The sequence below is a fragment of the Empidonax traillii genome, unplaced genomic scaffold (genome assembly GCF_003031625.1).
Source record: "Empidonax traillii isolate 1590-97213 ecotype Southwest subspecies unplaced genomic scaffold, ASM303162v1 scaffold1555:size184083, whole genome shotgun sequence".
Taxonomy (NCBI): domain Eukaryota; kingdom Metazoa; phylum Chordata; class Aves; order Passeriformes; family Tyrannidae; genus Empidonax; species Empidonax traillii.
In genome coordinates, this window is record NW_020956748.1 from 7,973 (window position 1) to 27,289 (window position 19,317).

Genomic DNA, 19,317 nt, shown 5'->3' on the forward strand with positions numbered 1-19,317 from the left:
GTTTCCTGCAAGCAGACGATTTTTGCACGGGGAGGTGACCCCAACGGTGCCATTAACTCTGGTTTAATTCTGCAGGTATATAACAGAGTTTGTAAACCTAGGCAATGTTTCAGCTCTGCGCACTTTCAGGGTTCTGAGAGCTTTGAAAACTATTTCTGTAATCCCAGGTAAGGCCCCGGTTGGTGTTCAGCTGTCGGGTGCAGGCCCCTGTGAGTGACGTATTGCTTTTGTCCGTAGTTGTTGTTTTATTTTTGGTGTGTGTATTGTCATGGTGTTTTTTGTGTGTGACCTCCCTCATTGCAGATATGTCACAGAGTTTGTGGACCTTGGGAATGTCTCAGCATTGAGAACTTTCAGAGTTCTCCGAGCTTTGAAAACTATCTCTGTAATTCCAGGTGAGAAACCCTTCGGCACTAAAGGCTGGGCTCGCGCTCCCTCCACACCTCCCCTCCCCTCCCTGCACTGCTCGTCCCTCAGAGGTGGCACTGGGGGTTTTTTGGGGATGGGATTTGCAGTCTGTGTAACAGAGCAGTTTGAAATCGAGGCTTCTGGGCCACCAAATTACGGCACGGACAGGCTGTTCCTCCGCCCTCCTCTGTCCCTGGGTACGCCCCATCTCTGAAATTAAAGCCAGGCTTGCAGTTTAAGTGCAGATGAATAAAGGATCAGCACCCCCCCACCTCAGGCTGAGCAGTTTCTGGCTCAGGGATTTGCCCCATTATCACCAGAGTGTTTCTGGAGATTTAGGAATAACTGTGTAAAGCAAGAGAGCAAACCCCCACCAGGATTAAAACCTTCTGCCCGTTCCCTGAGCTGAACTTGGCAGGGCTGAGCCTCCCAAAGCTGCTTCTAGACCTGTAAGTCATCTGGGGGTGAGCAGGGCCCTTCTTTTGCTATGAGAGACACCCAGACGTTATGGACTGAGAATCACAGAATTCCAGGATGGTCTGGGTTGGGAGGGACCTTTAAAGCTCATCTCAATTCCGTGGGCAGGGCCACCTTCCCCCAGACCAGATTGCTCTGATCTCCGTTCAGCCTGGCCTTAAACACTCCCTGAGCCTGAGCTCTTGTGCAGGAAAGCCTCGTGCAGGTGGTTCCTCAAAAGTGCTCCTGATTTTAAGGTCGGGCTCCAGGCTCAGCTCCCGCAGGAATCAGCAGGTTTTCAGGGGCTCAGCCTGCCGCGAAATAATAACCCCTCAGCTGCTCTCCAGGTCCTTTGGAGTCTGTTCCCTGGGAATGGAATGATGGCTCTGCTTTCTCAGGCTGCCTGTAGGGCCCATCCCAGACTGCCAACCCCATCAGCTGCACCTGCCTGTTGTGCATGATGATGATGATGGTGATGATGGTGATGCTCTGATGTGGCACCTGCTTCCCTTGCACCCAATGAGAACACGCTGGGGTGATGTTCCTGCTGAGCCTCCCTTAATGTTTGGGGATACTGAAGAGGAAAGACCCCTGGGAATTGCTGCTGGCAGTGCCCTGGGCGGGTCTGACGTGTAGCTGAGGTTCCCTCAGCCTGCTCCAGGTGGTACCTGCCTTGCTCAGAGAGGGAACATCCCCATCGAACCCAGTTTTGCCTGTGTTGTGCTTTTTCCCAGTCGTAGCAGAGTGGAGATGGTGCAGCTTCAAGGAGCTGGTTCCTGACTGTGTGGCTGCCTTGTCTGCCCGTGGAAAGGGGGCAGGACAGCTCAGTTCTGGATCGTCCCCTCCACAGAACTCCAAACTGATGGAGCTGAATCCCGATGGCAGCGAGGGGGGTGGGGCTGAGCCCTGCTAAGCTCGGCACAGTTGCTGCTCCAGGCGCAATCTGCCGCCTGTTTTGTTTTAATTAAAAGGGTGATTTGCCACGTGCCAGCCGAGGGGACCCTTGTTTGGGTGTTGGGGACACTGAGCACACCTGGAAGTGCCAAAACCCCCTGGGTATTGTGTCCCTTTGTGGGGGAGGATTGTCCGGGTGTGGTTCCGCAGCACAAACCTCCCCGGTTTTGGGACTAACAACAGGAGGAGTGTAAAGCATTTGGGTAATTGGCCTTTTGGGTTATTTAATGTGAAGGCATAAAGTGCTCTTTATGGGTTTTACTGCTGTCATTTCACAGGGAGAGAGGGATTTTCAGAATACACAGAATATCAGAATCTGAAGGGATTCCCCTTCTGCTTCAGCGCATGGAATGGGAATTTTAACCCTGTGCTGAGCTCCTGAGAAACTCATTTCAGTGCTCTGAGTGCTGGCTACACCTTCTACCAATCATTGGCATTGGTGTGGCTTTGAGACAAGACAAAAATGGGAAATATCCCCAGGATCTGCCATGCCACGGGGCAGAATTCCGTGGTCCGTGTGGATCTGTGTGACAGGAGCAGACTGGGGCTCCTGGCAGCTAAAATGTCAAAATACTGCTTTGATCTCCTGGCTCATGGGGGGACCCATTTGAAACCCATGTGATGGTCTCAGGAGATTTTCACTGTTGGCCCTTGAGTCCTTGCACTGAATTGTCTGGTGGGGACACCCCCCTGTCCCCCCTGCATTACACAGGACCCAGGAAAACCCCCATCAGCTGTCACTGGAGTTGTGTTTTTTGGAGTGCTCCTGGTTCGTTGCCGGAGCTCTCCTGCTGCCCAGTTTTATCCTGGTCCCAACCCCCCCTTTTCCTGCACTCCTGTGGAGGAGCAGCATCCCAACCAGGAACCCGAGGGCTGGTGCCTGTGGGTGCATGAGCAGAGCTGTGGGGTGAGCATGGGGCTGATGTGTCTGCCAGAACTACCAGCAAGAACCTGCTCTGGGTCGGGGCAGGGCTTTGGCATCCAGGGGGAGCTGGGATGATGGAAGCAAAATGACGTTTTAAAACTGATTCCTCTGTAAGGAATGTATCTGTAACTGTATTTATGAATCTCTGTGTTCCTGACGTGGCTCAAACCTCTGGTGGTGCAGAAAGGGAAGGGTGGAAGGGACCAAGGATTCTGGTCAGGGATTTACTGTGGGATGTTTGTGTGGCCTCAGCCCCAAATCCAGCTGGATCTGTGATTTATGTCTTCTTTCCTCCTTCCCCCCTTCCCTGCTCATTTATAAGGTATAGAATTATCCCACCAAGCGCTAGAAAGGCTGATTAAAGGGCCCTAATTCCTTGTTGCTTGAAATCCTGCCCTGGCTGTAACAACCCCCACCATCCAAATGGGAAATTCAGCTCCCACAGGGGAAGGGAAGTGCTGGGACAGTTCAGATGAGCAGGAGAAGCCCAGGATGGGAGAGTTTAAAGGTGTTTGATCTTTGTGAGCTGTCGCAGCCTGAACACAGCCAGACGTGCCCACGAGGGGTTTGTGGCAGCAAATCCCGAGTTTAAAAATCCCCTTTTGACACACCCTTTGTGTGCAGGGCAGCAATTCCCTCAGCTCGGCTGCAGAGCTCAGGCATTCCCGGGGACAAACACCGGGATTTTGGGGTTTGTTCTGCTCGTTCCCCACCAAACCCCTGAGCCGGTTCCTCCATCCCAGTTCTTGTGCCAGCTGGAAAACCCAACCCCACACATGGTGCTGGGTCCCAGGAGCCCCCCACAACCTGTAGCCAGGACCTTTCCCACCCCGTAGAGGTGTTAGAAGGTGCTGTATGATGTGGGCTTGGCAGCTGTGGTTTCTCTCTGCAGGGGTGATTTCCAGTCTCCTTTCCCTCTCCACAGGCTTGAAGACCATCGTGGGTGCCCTCATCCAGTCCGTGAAGAAGCTGTCTGACGTGATGATCCTGACAGTTTTCTGTCTCAGTGTCTTCGCCCTCATTGGGCTCCAGCTGTTCATGGGCAATTTGAGGAACAAGTGTGTGATTTGGCCAATTAATGTGAACGAGACCTTCCTGGATAACGGCTCCAGGGGCTTCGACTGGGAGGAGTACACCAACAACATGTGTAGGTGTTTCTGCACTGAGGCTCCCCAAAACCTCCTCCTCCTCCTCTTCCTCCTCCTCCTGCTCAGGGAGGTGCCCACCACTTCCAGCGTGGTTTGTGTCCCTTTGTGCAGCGAAAACCCCCGTGCTCAGAGAATTTTCAGCTTCCTAGAACACCTGTTAGGGTGTTTCTAGAGGGGTTCACCCTTTTAAAGAGTTTGGCTGTGCTCTCTGAGCTAAGTATTTTGTCCAAAATGTAATTTTACCGATAAATTTCTCAGCAGGGGTTTTGGGGGGGCTCTCAAGTGAGGAGTTTTACGGCTCTGTAGCCTGTTAAATCTTCAAACTCTGCATGTCTTTGCCTGTAATCTCTTCATTTTCATCCTCTTCAGCGAATTTTTACATCATTCCTGGTGCCGCGGATCCTCTGCTCTGTGGTAACAGCTCGGACGCAGGGTGAGTGCTGAGCTCCATTGCTGGCTAAATTTGGACATTCCAAAGCCTTTGGAATATTTTCTGCCTCTTCCTTTGTTGGTTGTGCTGTTATTTCACCAGCTTTCAAATTTCTGCCTCTAACTGTGAATCCACTGCTAGTGCAGTGGGTTCTCCACGTCACCTTAGGGGGCAGGTGGTGCCAGTGGCATCATCCCCCACTGAATCCAACCTTGGGGATCCTCAGAGGAGGGTGGGTGGAGGCTCAGAAATGGGAACTTGCCCTTTGCTGTTGCCCCCAGTTGTTTTTTCACCCCGACCTTCAGCTCTAAAGGCCCTTTTGGCCAAAGCTGGTGCCTCTTTGTCCCCCCTCCCACCCCACGCCCTGACCTGGCTGTTGTCCCTCCCCAGCCAATGTCCAGAGGGATACACGTGCATGAAGGCAGGACGGAACCCCAACTACGGCTACACGAGCTTCGACACCTTCAGCTGGGCCTTCCTGGCTTTATTTCGCCTTATGACTCAGGACTTTTGGGAAAACTTGTATCAATTAGTGAGTAAACGCCTCGCTCCTGCCTTGGGCACGGCGAGGATTCGGGGATGGAGCAGGGAAGGGAAAGGGGAGCAGCTTTGTTTTGTTCCCTCTGTCCAAAGGAGGAGCTGCACAGTGAGATGTTGGGTTTGAGGGGGAAGGGGACATTACCTGGCAGCAGGGGCTGGGCTTGGAGTCCAGAAGGGCTGGTGGGTCCAGCTGAGCTGTGAATTAATTCTGGAGAAGCCTGAGCTGCAGGAGCTGGAGGGAGCTCAGCTGTGCTCACAGGAGGTGCTCAGGCCCTCTGGAGGGCACAGATGTTCCCCGTGACCTGGGGGTGGTTTTTGGACTTGGGGAAATGGCTTTTTCCTCGCTTTGGTTTGCTCTGAGGGACCCCGAGCCGTGGGGTTTCACTCTGTACCCCCGATGAACCCCTTTCAGTTTGCATCCCTTGGATGTTCCCTCAGGGGAGGAAGGGGGATGTCCCCTTTTGTGTTCAACGTGCAGCTTCCCAGTGCTCTGCAGGGAAACACTCAGCGCTGCTGGATTTCCTCAGAAACATTCAGGTCAAGGGGCTGGCTCGTGCGTCGTGTGTCACCCTGGAATCGCCTCCCTGTCCCTTTTTCTCATCCCTCTGCCTTCCCTCTGCCCCTCCCAGACCTTACGAGCGGCGGGAAAAACCTACATGATCTTCTTTGTGCTGGTGATCTTCGTGGGGTCCTTCTACCTGGTGAATCTGATCCTGGCTGTGGTGGCCATGGCCTACGAGGAGCAGAACCAGGCCACGCTGGAGGAGGCGGAGCAGAAGGAGGCAGAATTCAAGGCCATGTTGGAGCAGCTGAAAAAGCAGCAGGAGGAGGCACAGGTGAGAAAAAGGAAGGAAGAAATTCCTCCCTGCGAGGGAGGGTTTAACAAGTCCTGGCTGCAAGTTCCTTCCAAGAGAGAGAATGAACCCCCTCAGTCCTGCCCCAAGGACTTGTGCTCACGTGCCCTGAGCCAAACTCTTTCTCGGAGCAGAAAATGGAGCATTAATCGTGGAAAGATGGGATTTATTTTTCCCTTCCCTTGCCTCCACCCTCAGGCTGCTGCCATGGTCACCTCGGCCGGGACGGTCTCTGAAGAAGCTGTGGAAGATGATGGTGGGGGGAGGATGTCCAGGAGCTCCTCAGAGATTTCCAAGCTCAGTTCCAAGAGCGCCAAGGAGCGTCGGAACAGGAGGAAGAAGCGGAAGGACAAGGAGCTGTCGGAGGGAGATGAGAAGTGTGACACTGAGAAGGTGTTCAAGTCGGAATCCGAGGATGGCATGAGGAGGAAAGCCTTCAGGCTGCCGGATAACAGGCTGGGAAGGAAGTTTTCCATCATGAACCAGGTAGTTTTGGCTTCCTTCAGTGGTGTTTGTGCTTGCTGGAGGTCAGGGTAGTGTTCCAGTTTGGATCCTGGGTTAGCACGTGCAAGGATCTGCTCGCAGCAGATCAGGAGGACACTTTGGGTTTACAGCCCTCACACGCACACTTTCCCCAGCAGGAATTGTTCCTGAGAGAAGGGAATCCAGCCAGTTAATTCCTTCCCTGAGCCAGGAAGGAGCAGTTCTCACAGTGCAGCCAAGGAGTGAGGGGTGATGGTCCGTGCAGACCTGGAGAGGGGAGGGAAGCACATGGAGTGAGACTGTTCACAAGGGCCTGGAGCACCAGGATGAGGGGGAATGGCTTCCCACTGCCAGAGGGCAGGGTGAGATGGGACACTGGGAAGAAATTCCTCCCTGTGAGGGTGGGGAGGCCCTGGCACAGATTGCCCAGAGAAGCAAGCGTCCCATTCCAGGCTGGAGCAACCCTGGGCTGGTGGGAGGTGTCCCTGCCCATGGAAAGGGAAGGATGGGGTGAACTTTACGGCCCTTTTCACCTCAAACCGTGGTATGATCCTGTGAAAGCAGCCCAGCAGTGCATCCCCCCCCTGCTCACCGTCCTTCCCCTTCCCCCCCCCAGTCTCTCCTCAGCATCCCGGGCTCCCCGTTCCTCTCCCGCCACAACAGCAGGAGCAGCATCTTCAGCTACAAGAGCCGTTTCCGCGACCCGGCCTCGGAGAACGAGTTCGCGGACGACGAGCACAGCACGGTGGAGGAGAGCGAGGGCAGGAGGGACTCGCTGTTCATCCCCATCCGGGGGCGCGACCGGCGCAGCAGCTACAGCGGCTACAGCGGCTACAGCCAGGGCAGCCGCTCCTCCCGCATCTTCCCCGCCCTGCGCCGCAACGTCAAGAGGAACAGCACCGTGGACTGCAACGGCGTCGTGTCCCTCATCGGGGGGCCCCCCTCCAGCATGCCCGGGGGCCGCATCCTGCCCGAGGTGAGAGGGGACGGGGCAGAGTGCGGCGGGTGGAGGTGCCCGAGCTCCGAGCACGGGGTGGGGGGATCTCCTCCCATTCCTCCTCTTCCTCTTCTCTTCCTTTTCTCCTCTTACTTCTCCTCTTCCTTCTACTTTCCCTTCTCCTCTTCCTTCTTCTCCTCTTCTTCCTCCCCTTCATTCTCCTTTTCCTCTTCCCCTTCCATTCCTCTCCTCCTTCCTCTTTCTCTTCCTCCTCTTCCTCCTCCTCCTCCCCTGGAATGGATCCCAGTCCCATTGGGATGGGTCAGTCTGTCCAACCATGGGCGATCCCGTCCATCCTCACCGACACCTTCCACTGCCCCTTTCCTTCCTTCCCATCAGCAACCCACCCCCTCCAGCTTCCCTGGAGGAAGAAGGCTTGGAATTGAGTCCTTAATTAAAGGACTAATAATAGCAGGAGCCTCGGTGTGTTGTCGGGGCGGCTCACACGGAGCTGTTCAAAGCACAGGGGTGGGAAAACCAGCCCAGCTCACAGAGGGTGCTGTGAATATTCTCCACAGCGAGATAAAATACTGGAGGATTAAAGGGGAATCCAGGCAATCTTTTCCCCCTCTCACTGAATTTTGCAAGGAGAGCTGTTGGTTAAATAAGGGTTCTTCAAGCTACTCCTTTTTAATTGTTGAATTGGTTGTGGCTTTTTGTGGTTAGCTGAATGAATTGGTGTGGAGAAACCTTCTGGTGGATCAGCATTTCAGAGTGCAGGAGAGAAACAAAGCTCCAGAAATAGAATATCAGTTATTGGGGCACAGATGAATCTGGACTTGATTGAAACAACATCGCTGGAGAGACACCTGAGCCAGTTGTTTCTGGGAAAATCTGGTTGCTGTGCCTGTAAATTCCAAGCTACTTTTTAAATTATTTGGATTTTTGCAACCTGTTTGACCTTAATTAATTCTGTTAAGCATCAGTTGCTACCTGGTTTTGTTTTACTCTTGTTAGCACGTTAATACAGAGTTTTGCTTCAGTATTCAATCCTCTTTTCTAAGGCAGCCTGGATGTGGTGGGAGCAGTAAAACCTGCATGGTGCATGTGTGGAGAGAAACTATTAATTAGCAGTTATTTTATTGCCTCTGCATGGGGAGAATAAAAGCCCAGTTCTCTGTCAGTGCCCAGGATTTTCTGGGCATTTCCAGAGCAATCCTGGAAAGGGGAACCGAAGTGCCAGCTCTGCCTGGAGGGGAGCAGGGTGATCCTTCCCGGGGTGGAATGACGAGGGATTTCACGTCCCTGCTGTGTTAGAAAATCAGCTGCATCGTGGGCTGGAGTGGGAGGAATCCCCACGAGTTCTCCGTGATGGGGGCCGAGCTTCTTCTTTCAGCCTGATTTTCAGATGCAGATTTTGAAATGAATGTTGACACTGTTAACTTATAAACCTTATTAGTTGGGGTGGCTCAGGTGAGGCTGGGGTGGAGTTCACCTCTGACCAACGGGTTGGTGAAAGAGGTTGGTTGGAGCAGCACAGAGAGTAAATTAATGTTGTGCTACAGCAATTCTTTAAAGAACATTTGGAAACGTCCTTTGAAACATAATCCTTAATTCATCTAAGGCTGCAAAGCGCTGGTCCAGCAGAAACAAGGCCTTGAGTTCTGGTTTGACCACTTAGACACCGTAGGAAAGTGGGAAGGACAACAGGAAATAGAGAAATGCAGAATACAGACAACATAAAATACAGAAATAGAGAATAAGTGCCACCTTTCTGGGCTGAGGGTGTGTAAAAATTCCGGGCAGATTCAAGAGTTTGTGTTAATCATCCTCTGAATTTTTGCAGGGTACCACTGAAATTGAAATCAGGAAGAAACCTGGGGGGTCTCTCTTGGTCTCCATGGACCAGGTGAACGCGTCCTACGGACGGAAGGATCGCACCAACAGCGTCATGACCGGGCTGACCAACACCCTCGTTGAGGGTAGGTGTGGTTTGGGGGCTTCAGGGAGACCTTGGAGCACCTTCCTGTGCCTAAAGGGGCTCCAGGAGAACTAGAGAGGGACTTTGGACAAGAGCCTGGAGTGGCAGGACAAGGGGGAATGGCTTCCCACAGGAACATAACCGTAACTTTACAGTAGTGAGAATGCACAGATCAGAGGGGTGAGAAAACAGCTGGTCCAGGTGATCTGTCCTGTGCCATCTCCCAGGGGCTGGAGAGACCCTCCTTTGCTACAATCCCTGGGAGAAAAGGGTTGGAGCCACACTGAGAGCTGCAGTGTGACAGCTGTCAGAAAGGGAAAGGGGCTGCTGGATGATGGGAATTCTGGAATGGGCAGCCCACGGAGATGAGGCTCCCAAATATGTTATGCAGGAGCCAGCAAGAATTTCTGAGCAGCAGCCACATGAGGTTGATGATCTCAAATTCCTGCTGTCTCCTGCAATAAAACTGTATGAAAACTAAATATACTTAGAAACAGAGCAGGGTTCTGCTGCCGCTTCCCTCCTGCGCAGCCGCCCACGGGCTCCAGAGCCACGGGCCTCCTTTTAACTTCCCAAATTCCAAGGCAACTAAATACCAAGCAACCAGAGAACCAATGGGGAGGAGAGCACGGTGGTCCTTTCCCTCTGCCCGTGAAAAATAAAAAGTTGAGCATTCGCAGCTGCACAGCCTGACTGGAACCACAGCACGTCAACAAACAGAGGGGGGAACTCCTCAGTTTGTTTGGGTTTTTTTTTTCCATCCCCCCCCCTCCCTCCCCAAGCACTTGAAATAAGGCGGAGTAAAAAAAAAAAATAATAATTAAAAAAAAAAATGGACACAGCACTGTGTTTGATTTCTGTAAATGGCTGGGGTTTGTCTTAATCAGGTTATTCCTGCTGAAAATCCTTCGCAGCATTATGTCATCTCTTTCCTCTTTTAGAGCAGGGCCGTGTTCAGCGCAGAATTCATCTCAGTTATTTAAAAACTGGCACCAAAGGCAGCTGAGAATCTGTAACTTTGGTTTCAACTGTTTTACCTTGATCGGTTCTGAGTTAAATATAGCCCTTCATTTGGGGTAATTTGCATTCAATCACAAAGCTCAGGTGGAGCACAGGGCTGGAGCTGCAGCTTTGGGGACCTGGGGCAGGGGTAGTGGGGCTCTGGTGTAGGGACAGAAACTCGGTAGGAGCATAAAATTATGGAATCCCAGAACCCCTGAGGTTGGAAAACCCCTCCAAAACCATCGGGTCCAACCTGTGGCCCATCCCCCAGCCAGGGGTGGGGACTCCACCACCTCCCTGGGCATCCCTTCCACGAAAAATTCCTCCTGATGTCCAACCTGTCCCAACACTTGACCCAACCGTTCTGCCCTGGCCGTGGTCCTGAGGCTCATGGCTTTGTAACCCTTTGTCTTCAGCCTCAGAGGTGAAGCCTGAACTCTTGCTTTGTTTTGTACCCACAGAGCTGGAGGAGTCCCAGAGGAAGTGTCCCCCTTGCTGGTACAAGTTTGCCAACACGTTCCTGATCTGGGAGTGCCACCCGTACTGGATGAAGCTGAAGGAGATCGTGAACCTGATTGTGATGGATCCTTTCGTTGACCTGGCCATCACCATCTGCATCGTGCTGAACACGCTCTTCATGGCCATGGAGCACCACCCCATGACCCCCCAGTTTGAGCATGTGCTCTCCGTAGGAAATCTGGTAAGGGGGCGGAGGGAAATATCCCCCGAGGATCTGATCCTGTAGATGGGATGCACAGGCTTAAACTTAGAACAAATTGCAGCGTCAAGATTCAGCCTGAGGATCAAACAACTGACGAGAGCCGCTCTTTGCCTGTTCTTTGTCCGTCTCTCCTCCCCTCTCCAGGTTTTCACGGGGATTTTCACGGCGGAAATGTTCCTGAAGCTCATTGCCATGGATCCCTACTATTATTTCCAGGAAGGCTGGAACATCTTTGATGGGTTTATTGTCTCCCTCAGTTTAATGGAGCTGAGTCTGGCGGACGTGGAAGGACTTTCCGTGCTGCGATCTTTCCGATTGGTATTCCACATTCCAGCTCCTTTTCGGTGTTACTGTCATGGAACTGCTAGAGAGCTTAAAATCCCAGAATCATGGGATATCCTGAGTTGGAAGGGACCCACAGGGATCATCCAGTCCAATCCTGGCCCTGCACAGGCACCCCAACAATCCCACCCTGTCCAAACCCTCCCGGAGCTCTGGCAGCCTTGGGGCTGTGCCCACTGCCCTGGGGAGTCTGTTCAGTGCCAACCACCCTCTGGGGGAAGAACCTTTCCCTGATATCCAACCTGACCCTGCCCTTTTACATGAGAAATGTTTCCTGTTTGCATGAGAAAAGGGAAAATCCACTTTTTTTCCTGGGTTTGGGGAGGACAGCAATGAAATGGTGCCATTTTTGTGGTCTCTTCTTCCCTTACAACTTCCCTTTGCAAGCTCTGACTGACAGCTTTGGGCAGGGAAGGGTGACTTTTGTGACTTTTCCTTGGGGAAGGGAGATCAGTGTGTATGGGATGACTTAAAGTGCAGAATCCACAAGCCCAGATTCCAAGAGAGGTTAAACATTCCCTGCTCCCTCGGCCTCAGCGGCAGAAGCGTGGGCTTCATCTTTGCATAAGAGACAAGATGGTGGCTGTTTAGGGAGTTCTGCCCTATTTTCCTCATTTTTTTTTTAAAGATGAAACTCAGTGTCTTGTTTACTTTTTTTTTCTTTTTTACAGCTGAGAGTCTTCAAACTGGCCAAGTCCTGGCCCACTCTGAACATGCTGATAAAAATCATCGGTAACTCAGTGGGAGCCTTGGGGAACTTGACCTTGGTGTTGGCCATCATCGTGTTCATCTTCGCCGTGGTGGGGATGCAGCTCTTCGGCAAGAACTACAAGGAGTGCGTCTGCAAGATCAGCCAGGAGTGTGTGCTGCCCCGCTGGCACATGAACGATTTCTTCCACTCCTTCCTTATTGTCTTCCGTGTGCTGTGTGGGGAGTGGATTGAGACCATGTGGGATTGCATGGAAGTGGCGGGGCAGGCCATGTGCTTGATTGTCTTCATGATGGTCATGGTCATCGGAAACTTGGTGGTCAGTAAATGGTTGCTGATGGGCTCTCTTGGTTGCCTCGGGGTGGGGTGGAGCTCGGGGAGGGCCACAGGACGAGGGAGTGGTGGTTTGTGAGTCCCTTCCTGCTCTCTTGGCTGTGAACAGTCCTGTGGGCTTCGGTAGCACAATATTCTCTGCTTGCTGAGGGCCTTAAACGGCTGCCCACAAATTAAACACCCGAGCATTTCAAAACAACAAACCCTCAGCCAAAGGGGACAGACCCACCCCTGGCCCAGGGCGTGAAAGAAGCTTAGAAGGAGCAAAACCTTTTTTTTGTGTGTGTGTTTTAATTGCCGGGAAATGAAATAATTTGGTGCTCAGGGGAAGGCCCTGAAGCGTTAACGTGAGGTTGGAAGTGTCTTCTGCAAACCTGCCCACCGGCTCAGTCATGAGGAGCCGTCGTGTGCAGGAATGGGCTGTGAAAGCTGCACGGCCTGTTGTGTGGGAGGCTGGACTAGATCATGATGGTTCCTTCTGGCCTTCGGTTTTTTATGAGGAAAAGCCTGTGGAGGAAAAATGTGAGCGAGAGCGAAGTCACATGGATGGTTGCGAGCCTTGAAAGCGGTGGTGGGAGCTCTCCCCGGCAGGACCTGTCTTGCCAAAGGGTTCTGGCAAAGGAGGTGTTGGGGATTGTCACCAGATGTGGGCAAGGAAATAGAGCCGGGAGGGATCACTCGGAATGCCAAGATTCGGCCCTTTTTTTTTTTTTTTTTTTTTTTTGGAGCCAGGGATGGGTCTAAACCACTAAGGCCGAATTTAAAACCCTTGGGTGGTGGCTGCTCCTTCAGTCCCTCTCTGACATCTGCAAGGGGGCTCCATGTCAGGGACTCCTGTACCTGCAGCAGACCCCTGGGACCCCCCAGAGCCCTGTACTGCTCTGGGGTCCCCGTTCAGGGGCCGAGCTGCAGGATCAGGGTCTCATTCCTTGAGCCCCGGGCACCCTAGTAGGTCTGTGGGACGCCAGAGCTCCTCCTCGGTGGCGTTTGGAGACAAAGCTCTGCGGCATCAGCAGGACTTGGGCCCTTAGGAATACACCCCCCTATGCCAGTCCAGCACCACCTCTTCCCTTCCAGGTGCTGAACCTGTTCTTGGCCTTGCTGCTGAGCTCCTTCAGCGCGGACAACCTGGCGGCCACGGACGACGACGGGGAGATGAACAACCTGCAGATCTCGGTGATCCGCATCAAGAAGGGCATCGCCTGGACCAAGGCGAAGGTGCGGGAGTTCATGCACACCCACTTCAAGCAGAGGGAGGCGGACGAGGTGAAGCCCTTGGACGAGCTGTACGACAAGAAGGTGAACTGCATCGCCAACCACACGGGCGCCGACATCAACCGGGACATCGACTTCCAGAAGAACGGCAACGGCACCACGAGCGGCATCGGCAGCAGCGTGGAGAAGTACATCATCGACGAGGACCACATGTCCTTCATCAACAACCCCAACCTCACCGTGCGGGTCCCCATCGCCGTGGGGGAGTCGGATTTTGAGAACCTCAACACGGAAGATTTCAGCAGCGACACGGACCCCGACGGCAGCAAAGAGGTGGGGTGTGGGGTGAGGGGCTGGAAGTTCACTCGGGTCGGTTTTGAGACGCTGTGAGGGACAGATGGGAGGGAGAACTGGGTGGTTCCCTCACAGAATTCCTGCTTACTCAAGGCAGAAGTTCCTTGTGCGAGTGGCTCTGTGGGAAGCCACGAATACTCGTAAAATATGCAGAATAATAGAATCACAGAATGGCCTGGATGGGGCAGGGCCTTAAAGATCACCTGGTTCCAACCCCCTGCCCTGGGCAGGGACACCTTTCATCATCTCAGTACTTAGTCCTGTCTGTCCCACTAATGTAAGGTGGGTCAGGACCTCAAGGAGGGAAGTGAGGAAACAACTCTCATTCCAGGAAATGTGGTGAGAAAACTGTGGCTGAACCATGATGAAGATCCATTATTGGCTGGGAATTGATTGTTGACTGGGTTGGGGTTTGTTTTGTGCTCAGAAACTCGACGACACCAGCTCCTCTGAGGGCAGCACCATTGATATAAAGCCCGAGGTGGAAGAAGTCCCTGTGGAGGCACCGGAGGAGTACCTGGACCCCGATGCCTGTTTCACAGAAGGTGAGCTCTGGGGGAGGGAAGAGCTCTCTGAGCTGCTCTGGGGGCTGATCTGCTGTAAGCTCACCTTAGGGTCCCGCCAGGGCTGGCTGTCAGCTTATTTTGAGACCTTCCTCATGTGCTGGTGAACTCATTTAGAGGAGTTTGCAAAGTGAAGGCCTTGGAGATGTGGTTGCCATTGCCAGGATGCAGATCACGGGACCACAGGCTGGTTTGGGTTGGAAGGAATCTTAAAGATCATCCCACTCCACCCCCTGCCATGGGCAGGGACACCTTCCACCAGCCCAGGTTGCTCCAGGCCCTGTCCAACCTGGCCCTGGACACTTCCAGGGATGGGGCAGCCACAGCTGCTCTGGGCACCCTGTGCCAGGCCCTCCCCACCCTCCCAGGGAGGAGTTTCTAAAGAATCCCAGGTGACCTGCAGCAGAACAAGGTGGTTTTTGTGGTGCCTTGAGTGCTCAGAAGCAGAGTACTTTTCCTCTCCTGCCTCTGGCCTCGATGTCTTCCAGCAGCCGATCCGTTACGGGTATTCCCATGGCGGAGATGCTTTAAATGGTTCAAGGTTATTTTATCAGCGAGTTTTCCATTCGTCCCCCTCGAGTGCCTGGACCTCCCCAAGCGGAACGAGCTGATCCGTTCCCAGAGTGATGTTAACCCTCCAGAAGGCGGGAGTTTGAGCTGGAACTCCTCGTGTTTGGTGTTGGTGGCACCCAGAGCGCTCCCAGGGAGTGGGAATGTTCTGTTCCCCAGCCCAGTGTGCCCTGTTCCCCCACCTTGCAGGGTGCACGCAGCGCTGCAAGTGCTGCCAGGTCAACATCGAGGAAGGGCTGGGGAAGTCGTGGTGGACCCTGAGGAAAACCTGTTTCCTGATTGTGGAGCACAATTGGTTCGAGACTTTCATCATCTTTATGATCCTGCTGAGCAGTGGGGCTCTGGTGAGTACAGGGTGTGTGGAGCCCGGGGGTGTCTAAGAGTGTACAGGAAATTTTGGGGGGGAAAAGCAAACTGGGGGGGATTCTTACCTGGAGAACAGCCCAGCTCCTTCAGGGTACTGCACAAAAACCTTTATTGAGGACTTCAGTTTGGTTTAAATTAAGAACAAAGCCTTAAGACCTGCAGGTCTGGGTTCTGGTCATAGCTTGACCAGAAATGTGAGGATCTGGGGCAAAGTCAGCCTGTATCAAAGTCTCATTTCACAGAGTCACAAAATCCCAGAGTCACTGGGGTGGGAAAAGCCCTCCAGGATCATCGAGTCCAACCTGTGACCGGGAATTTCCTTTTTTTTGGGGTTGTGGGGTCTATTTTGGTTTAGTGTTGCAGCATTTCAACTACTGGAGCAGATAAAATTCACCGTGTAAGAACCATAATTCATTTTACTATGTATGATTTATGTATTTTATATATATATATATATAATATATATTTAACTCAGCATCATTTGAATAAGCTCCTGGATAACAACCCTGGACTGTGGAGTGAATCCCATAGAATGACACGAGCTCCTGGTTGTTCCCCAGGCTTTTGAGGATATTTACATAGAGCAGAGGAAAACCATCAGGACCATCCTGGAATATGCAGACAAGGTCTTCACCTACATCTTCATCCTGGAGATGCTGCTCAAGTGGTGTGCCTATGGATTTGTGAAGTTCTTCACCAACGCCTGGTGCTGGCTGGATTTCCTCATCGTGGCTGTATGTATCCTCTCCTCCTTCTTCCTGCTTGGAAAAAAACCCTGGTGGGGGAATGTTTCCTGCCGAGATCCATCCTAACCAAATCCCAGATTTAATGAGGATGTCTGTGAGTTTGCAAATCGAGGCCCCTCTCGAGCCCTTCGGGTGTTTCCTGGTGCAAACTGGGGGATTTCTGCCCTGCAGAGCCCGAGGTTTTCCAGCCCTTGGCTCTTCTGCTCAGCTGGAAATAGGATTTCTGGGAGACCTGCCCAGCTGCTGGAAGGTGTTACCAGATGGGATATTCCAAGGAAAGGAATTCTCTGTAACCATTTCCCTGGGTTATTAACAACCAGGGGGTGAGGAGGCAACGAAATCTCTCCAGTCCCACCATCATCATCATCATCATCATCCTTCTTCTGTTCAGAATATCTAATGCCCAGGGAAGAGAAAGCAGGACCACATGAAACCAGGAGGGCAGACAGGAGGTCACAGCAGAAGAGAGGGACACGGTCAGTTTGGGATAGATCAGCCCCGGAATCCCCCCTGCAGGACACCTTGGGAGGGAGGATAAATGGGAGAGTTAAAAATTAAAAAAAAAAAAAAGGGAGAATAACTTTGAGAATTAGAAGAGGAAAGAGAAGTTTCAGCAATAGGTTTGGCTCCGAAGCACAGCAAGGGAATTTAAAATAAACGGAATTTACGCTGTCCAGAGTGGCAGGAAATTATGAAATTCAATAGGACTGGAGCCCAAAGAATTGCAAAAGCAGGAGCTTTGGAATCCCAAGTGCTTGGACACTTTTATTTCAGCATATCTGGCTGGGGAGTCAGTGGCCGTAGTGAAAACCCCAAGAGCCAGTAATTTAAAAAAGAATTCACAGTTTTTCCAAGCTTCTCCCTTGGAACATTCTGTGTATGATTCAGTTGCTGCTCAGCACCATTATCACTCTGGAAATATTCCTGAGTAGGTGGGGGAACTATGCTTGGAATTCAGGGGCAGAAGTGACTCAAACTCTACGTTTCCTGTGGAAAACTGAAAGTTTAAATTGCCTTTTTTTTTTTTTTTCCCCTAAAAAGTCCTCTCTGATCCCCTTTAACACCTTTCCTTGGACACATCTGCACATTGGGAGTCTTCATTTTCTGGCAATAACCCTGGATCTCTCTCACTGCCTGGAGATGAGGCACAAGTTTGGTTCCAGCTGTTGGGGATGAAGTGCAGTTCAGTGGGCAGATGTGGTCCAAGTTGAATTTCCTTCCCAGGTGTCTGGTGGAGTAAAGGTCAGGGACTCCCCAGGCAGGTAAAACACGTGCACAGGGAGGGAAGAAGGATCCGGAATTCCCAGGGCTTTGGGAAGGAATTCCTTTCGCCCTGTGGTGTCTCAGACAGGAGAGCTGCACATTTGTCCCTGCAAGGGGCCTGAAATGGGACTTGGAGATGCCAAAATGTCCCTTGATAAAGCCTTGGTGATGCCTCGTGTCCTGTGCCTGCTAAATCAGGGGTTTTCCCCCCAGATTTTGGGACGTGGCATGGATGGGGTTGGAGTGAGTCAGGACGGCAGGGAACGAGCCTTTGCACCCTAACAACGCTCTTGGATGTTATTTTGCAGGTTGCTAGCATTGTCCAACCCCCTCCTCCTCATCCCCAAAGCTTCCTGGGTGTGTTTGTGAAGACTTTTTTCTGGGTGATAATGAAGGATTCTGCTTTCCAGTCAGTCTGGGATTCCCTTTGTCCGACCTCGTGCCTGCCGTGTCTTCCCTCGGAATGTCCCCGGGGAACAATCCTGGGAGACCCCTGAAAGCTCAAACAGCCTTTTCCTGCCATGGTCTTGGTGTCCTGCTCAGGAGTGAGGTTTAAAAATGGGGATTCAGGGAAGTCTGTGCCCCGTGTTCACGGAATCATGGAATGGTTTGGGTTGGAAGGGACCTTAAAGCTCATCCCATTCCACCCCCTGCCATGGGCAGGGACACCTTCCACTAGGCCAGGTTGTTCAGAGCTCCATCCAACCTTGAACACTTCCAGGGATGGGGCATTCCAGTGTTATATTTACAGGCTAAATAGACCACACCTCCAAACCCACTGGATTTGGGTCCAGGATTTTAACTTAGCAGCGTTGCCGAGGGCTCAGTCTCATTCTGAGAGGGCTGATTTTCCTTCAGGAGGCTTTGTTAGAATCTTTGGGACACACGCACCAAACAAGATGAAATTTCAGTTTTCCCATGTGTTTATGCACTAGAAAGCTGGTTCTGAAATTCCCCCGGGATATGTGTGGAACGAGAATCATCCTTATAATTAATTTCACGTTGTTATCCTAAAAACATCCCTTCTAAAAAAGATTGATACCTGGGAAGTGTCTTAAAATGCAGTTCAGCCCTGACCTGTTCCAGGAGGAGTTCTCGTGTTTTCCTGTTATTTGTTGCTCTATACTGATGTCTTTTTATTCCTTGAGAAAGGCTGGCATATCTGTTTCTTATCTGTGTCTGTGTGACAAGCAGCAAAAATGGGAGCAGTGGATGGTGTCTGTAGCCATTTACACGTGGCCAAGTCATGGTGGGTTTAAGGATACTTGATAATTCCCACCTGCAGAGCCTAAATCTGGCTCCAGGCTGCTGAGCAGGTTGTCTTTGTGGTTGGAAAAGTGTTGGGAAGCGGCTCTGGGAACCGTGTGCTGGCTCAGCTGCCCATGCGTAAAACGGGCACATCCGGCCTTGTCCCGCCTCGGGGACGCTCCAGAGGGTCACTGTGGCACTGCCAAGGGTCACTGGGACTTGGGGGCAGGCAGAGGGCACAGCTGGTGTGTGTGGCAGGCAGGAAGAGCAGCCCCATCCTCGGGGTCTCAGGCAGGAGGAGCCGGAGCGGCCCCAGCCCCGCGCGTGGCGGGGTTGGCGCTCGGGGTTTCCCGGAGCTGTTTGTTCGGTCCTGGCTGAGGTGTGAGAGCTCACCGGCCAGAGCTGGGCCCAGGTGTGCAGTGAGTGTATTTATCTGTATTCTTTCCCATAGGTTCCTTTAATATTTGTCTGGCTTAAATTTCATGGGCGCCGCCGGGATGCCGCCGCCGGTGCAGGGCGAGGGTAAGGCTTTTGTCCTCGTTTGGGCTCTTCCTTCCAACAGCCCCCTCTCCGTGTGTGTCTCTGCCTCTCTCTCACTGATCTCTCCCCTCTGTTCTTTTCTCAGCCTCATTATTTCCTTCCAGGTCGGTTCAGTCAAGTGAAGTAGGCAGCTGGTGTCATGGCTTCGGTATTTGGGGGCGGCCCAGGTGGCTCCTGGGCTGGGCAATCAGGGTTAGGGGATCCAATCTAACAGTCTGGAACCTTTTTT

General features: G+C 52.4%; 1 protein-coding gene across 1 annotated transcript in view; it reads left to right on the forward strand.

Annotated features, from left to right (window-relative positions):
- The window catches only part of SCN8A (sodium voltage-gated channel alpha subunit 8), a 46,733-nt gene that overhangs the window by 4,232 nt on the left and 23,184 nt on the right, over window positions 1-19,317 (forward strand). Inside the window, exons 4-18 of the mRNA XM_027907849.1 lie at window positions 76-167; window positions 3,669-3,890; window positions 4,261-4,324; window positions 4,712-4,853; window positions 5,491-5,697; window positions 5,914-6,201; window positions 6,815-7,174; window positions 8,982-9,117; window positions 10,580-10,818; window positions 10,984-11,157; window positions 11,853-12,209; window positions 13,301-13,771; window positions 14,220-14,337; window positions 15,115-15,269; window positions 15,852-16,025. Coding sequence (XP_027763650.1) covers window positions 76-167; window positions 3,669-3,890; window positions 4,261-4,324; window positions 4,712-4,853; window positions 5,491-5,697; window positions 5,914-6,201; window positions 6,815-7,174; window positions 8,982-9,117; window positions 10,580-10,818; window positions 10,984-11,157; window positions 11,853-12,209; window positions 13,301-13,771; window positions 14,220-14,337; window positions 15,115-15,269; window positions 15,852-16,025 — 3,199 coding nt within the window. The remainder of the gene's footprint in view (window positions 1-75; window positions 168-3,668; window positions 3,891-4,260; window positions 4,325-4,711; window positions 4,854-5,490; window positions 5,698-5,913; window positions 6,202-6,814; window positions 7,175-8,981; window positions 9,118-10,579; window positions 10,819-10,983; window positions 11,158-11,852; window positions 12,210-13,300; window positions 13,772-14,219; window positions 14,338-15,114; window positions 15,270-15,851; window positions 16,026-19,317) is intronic.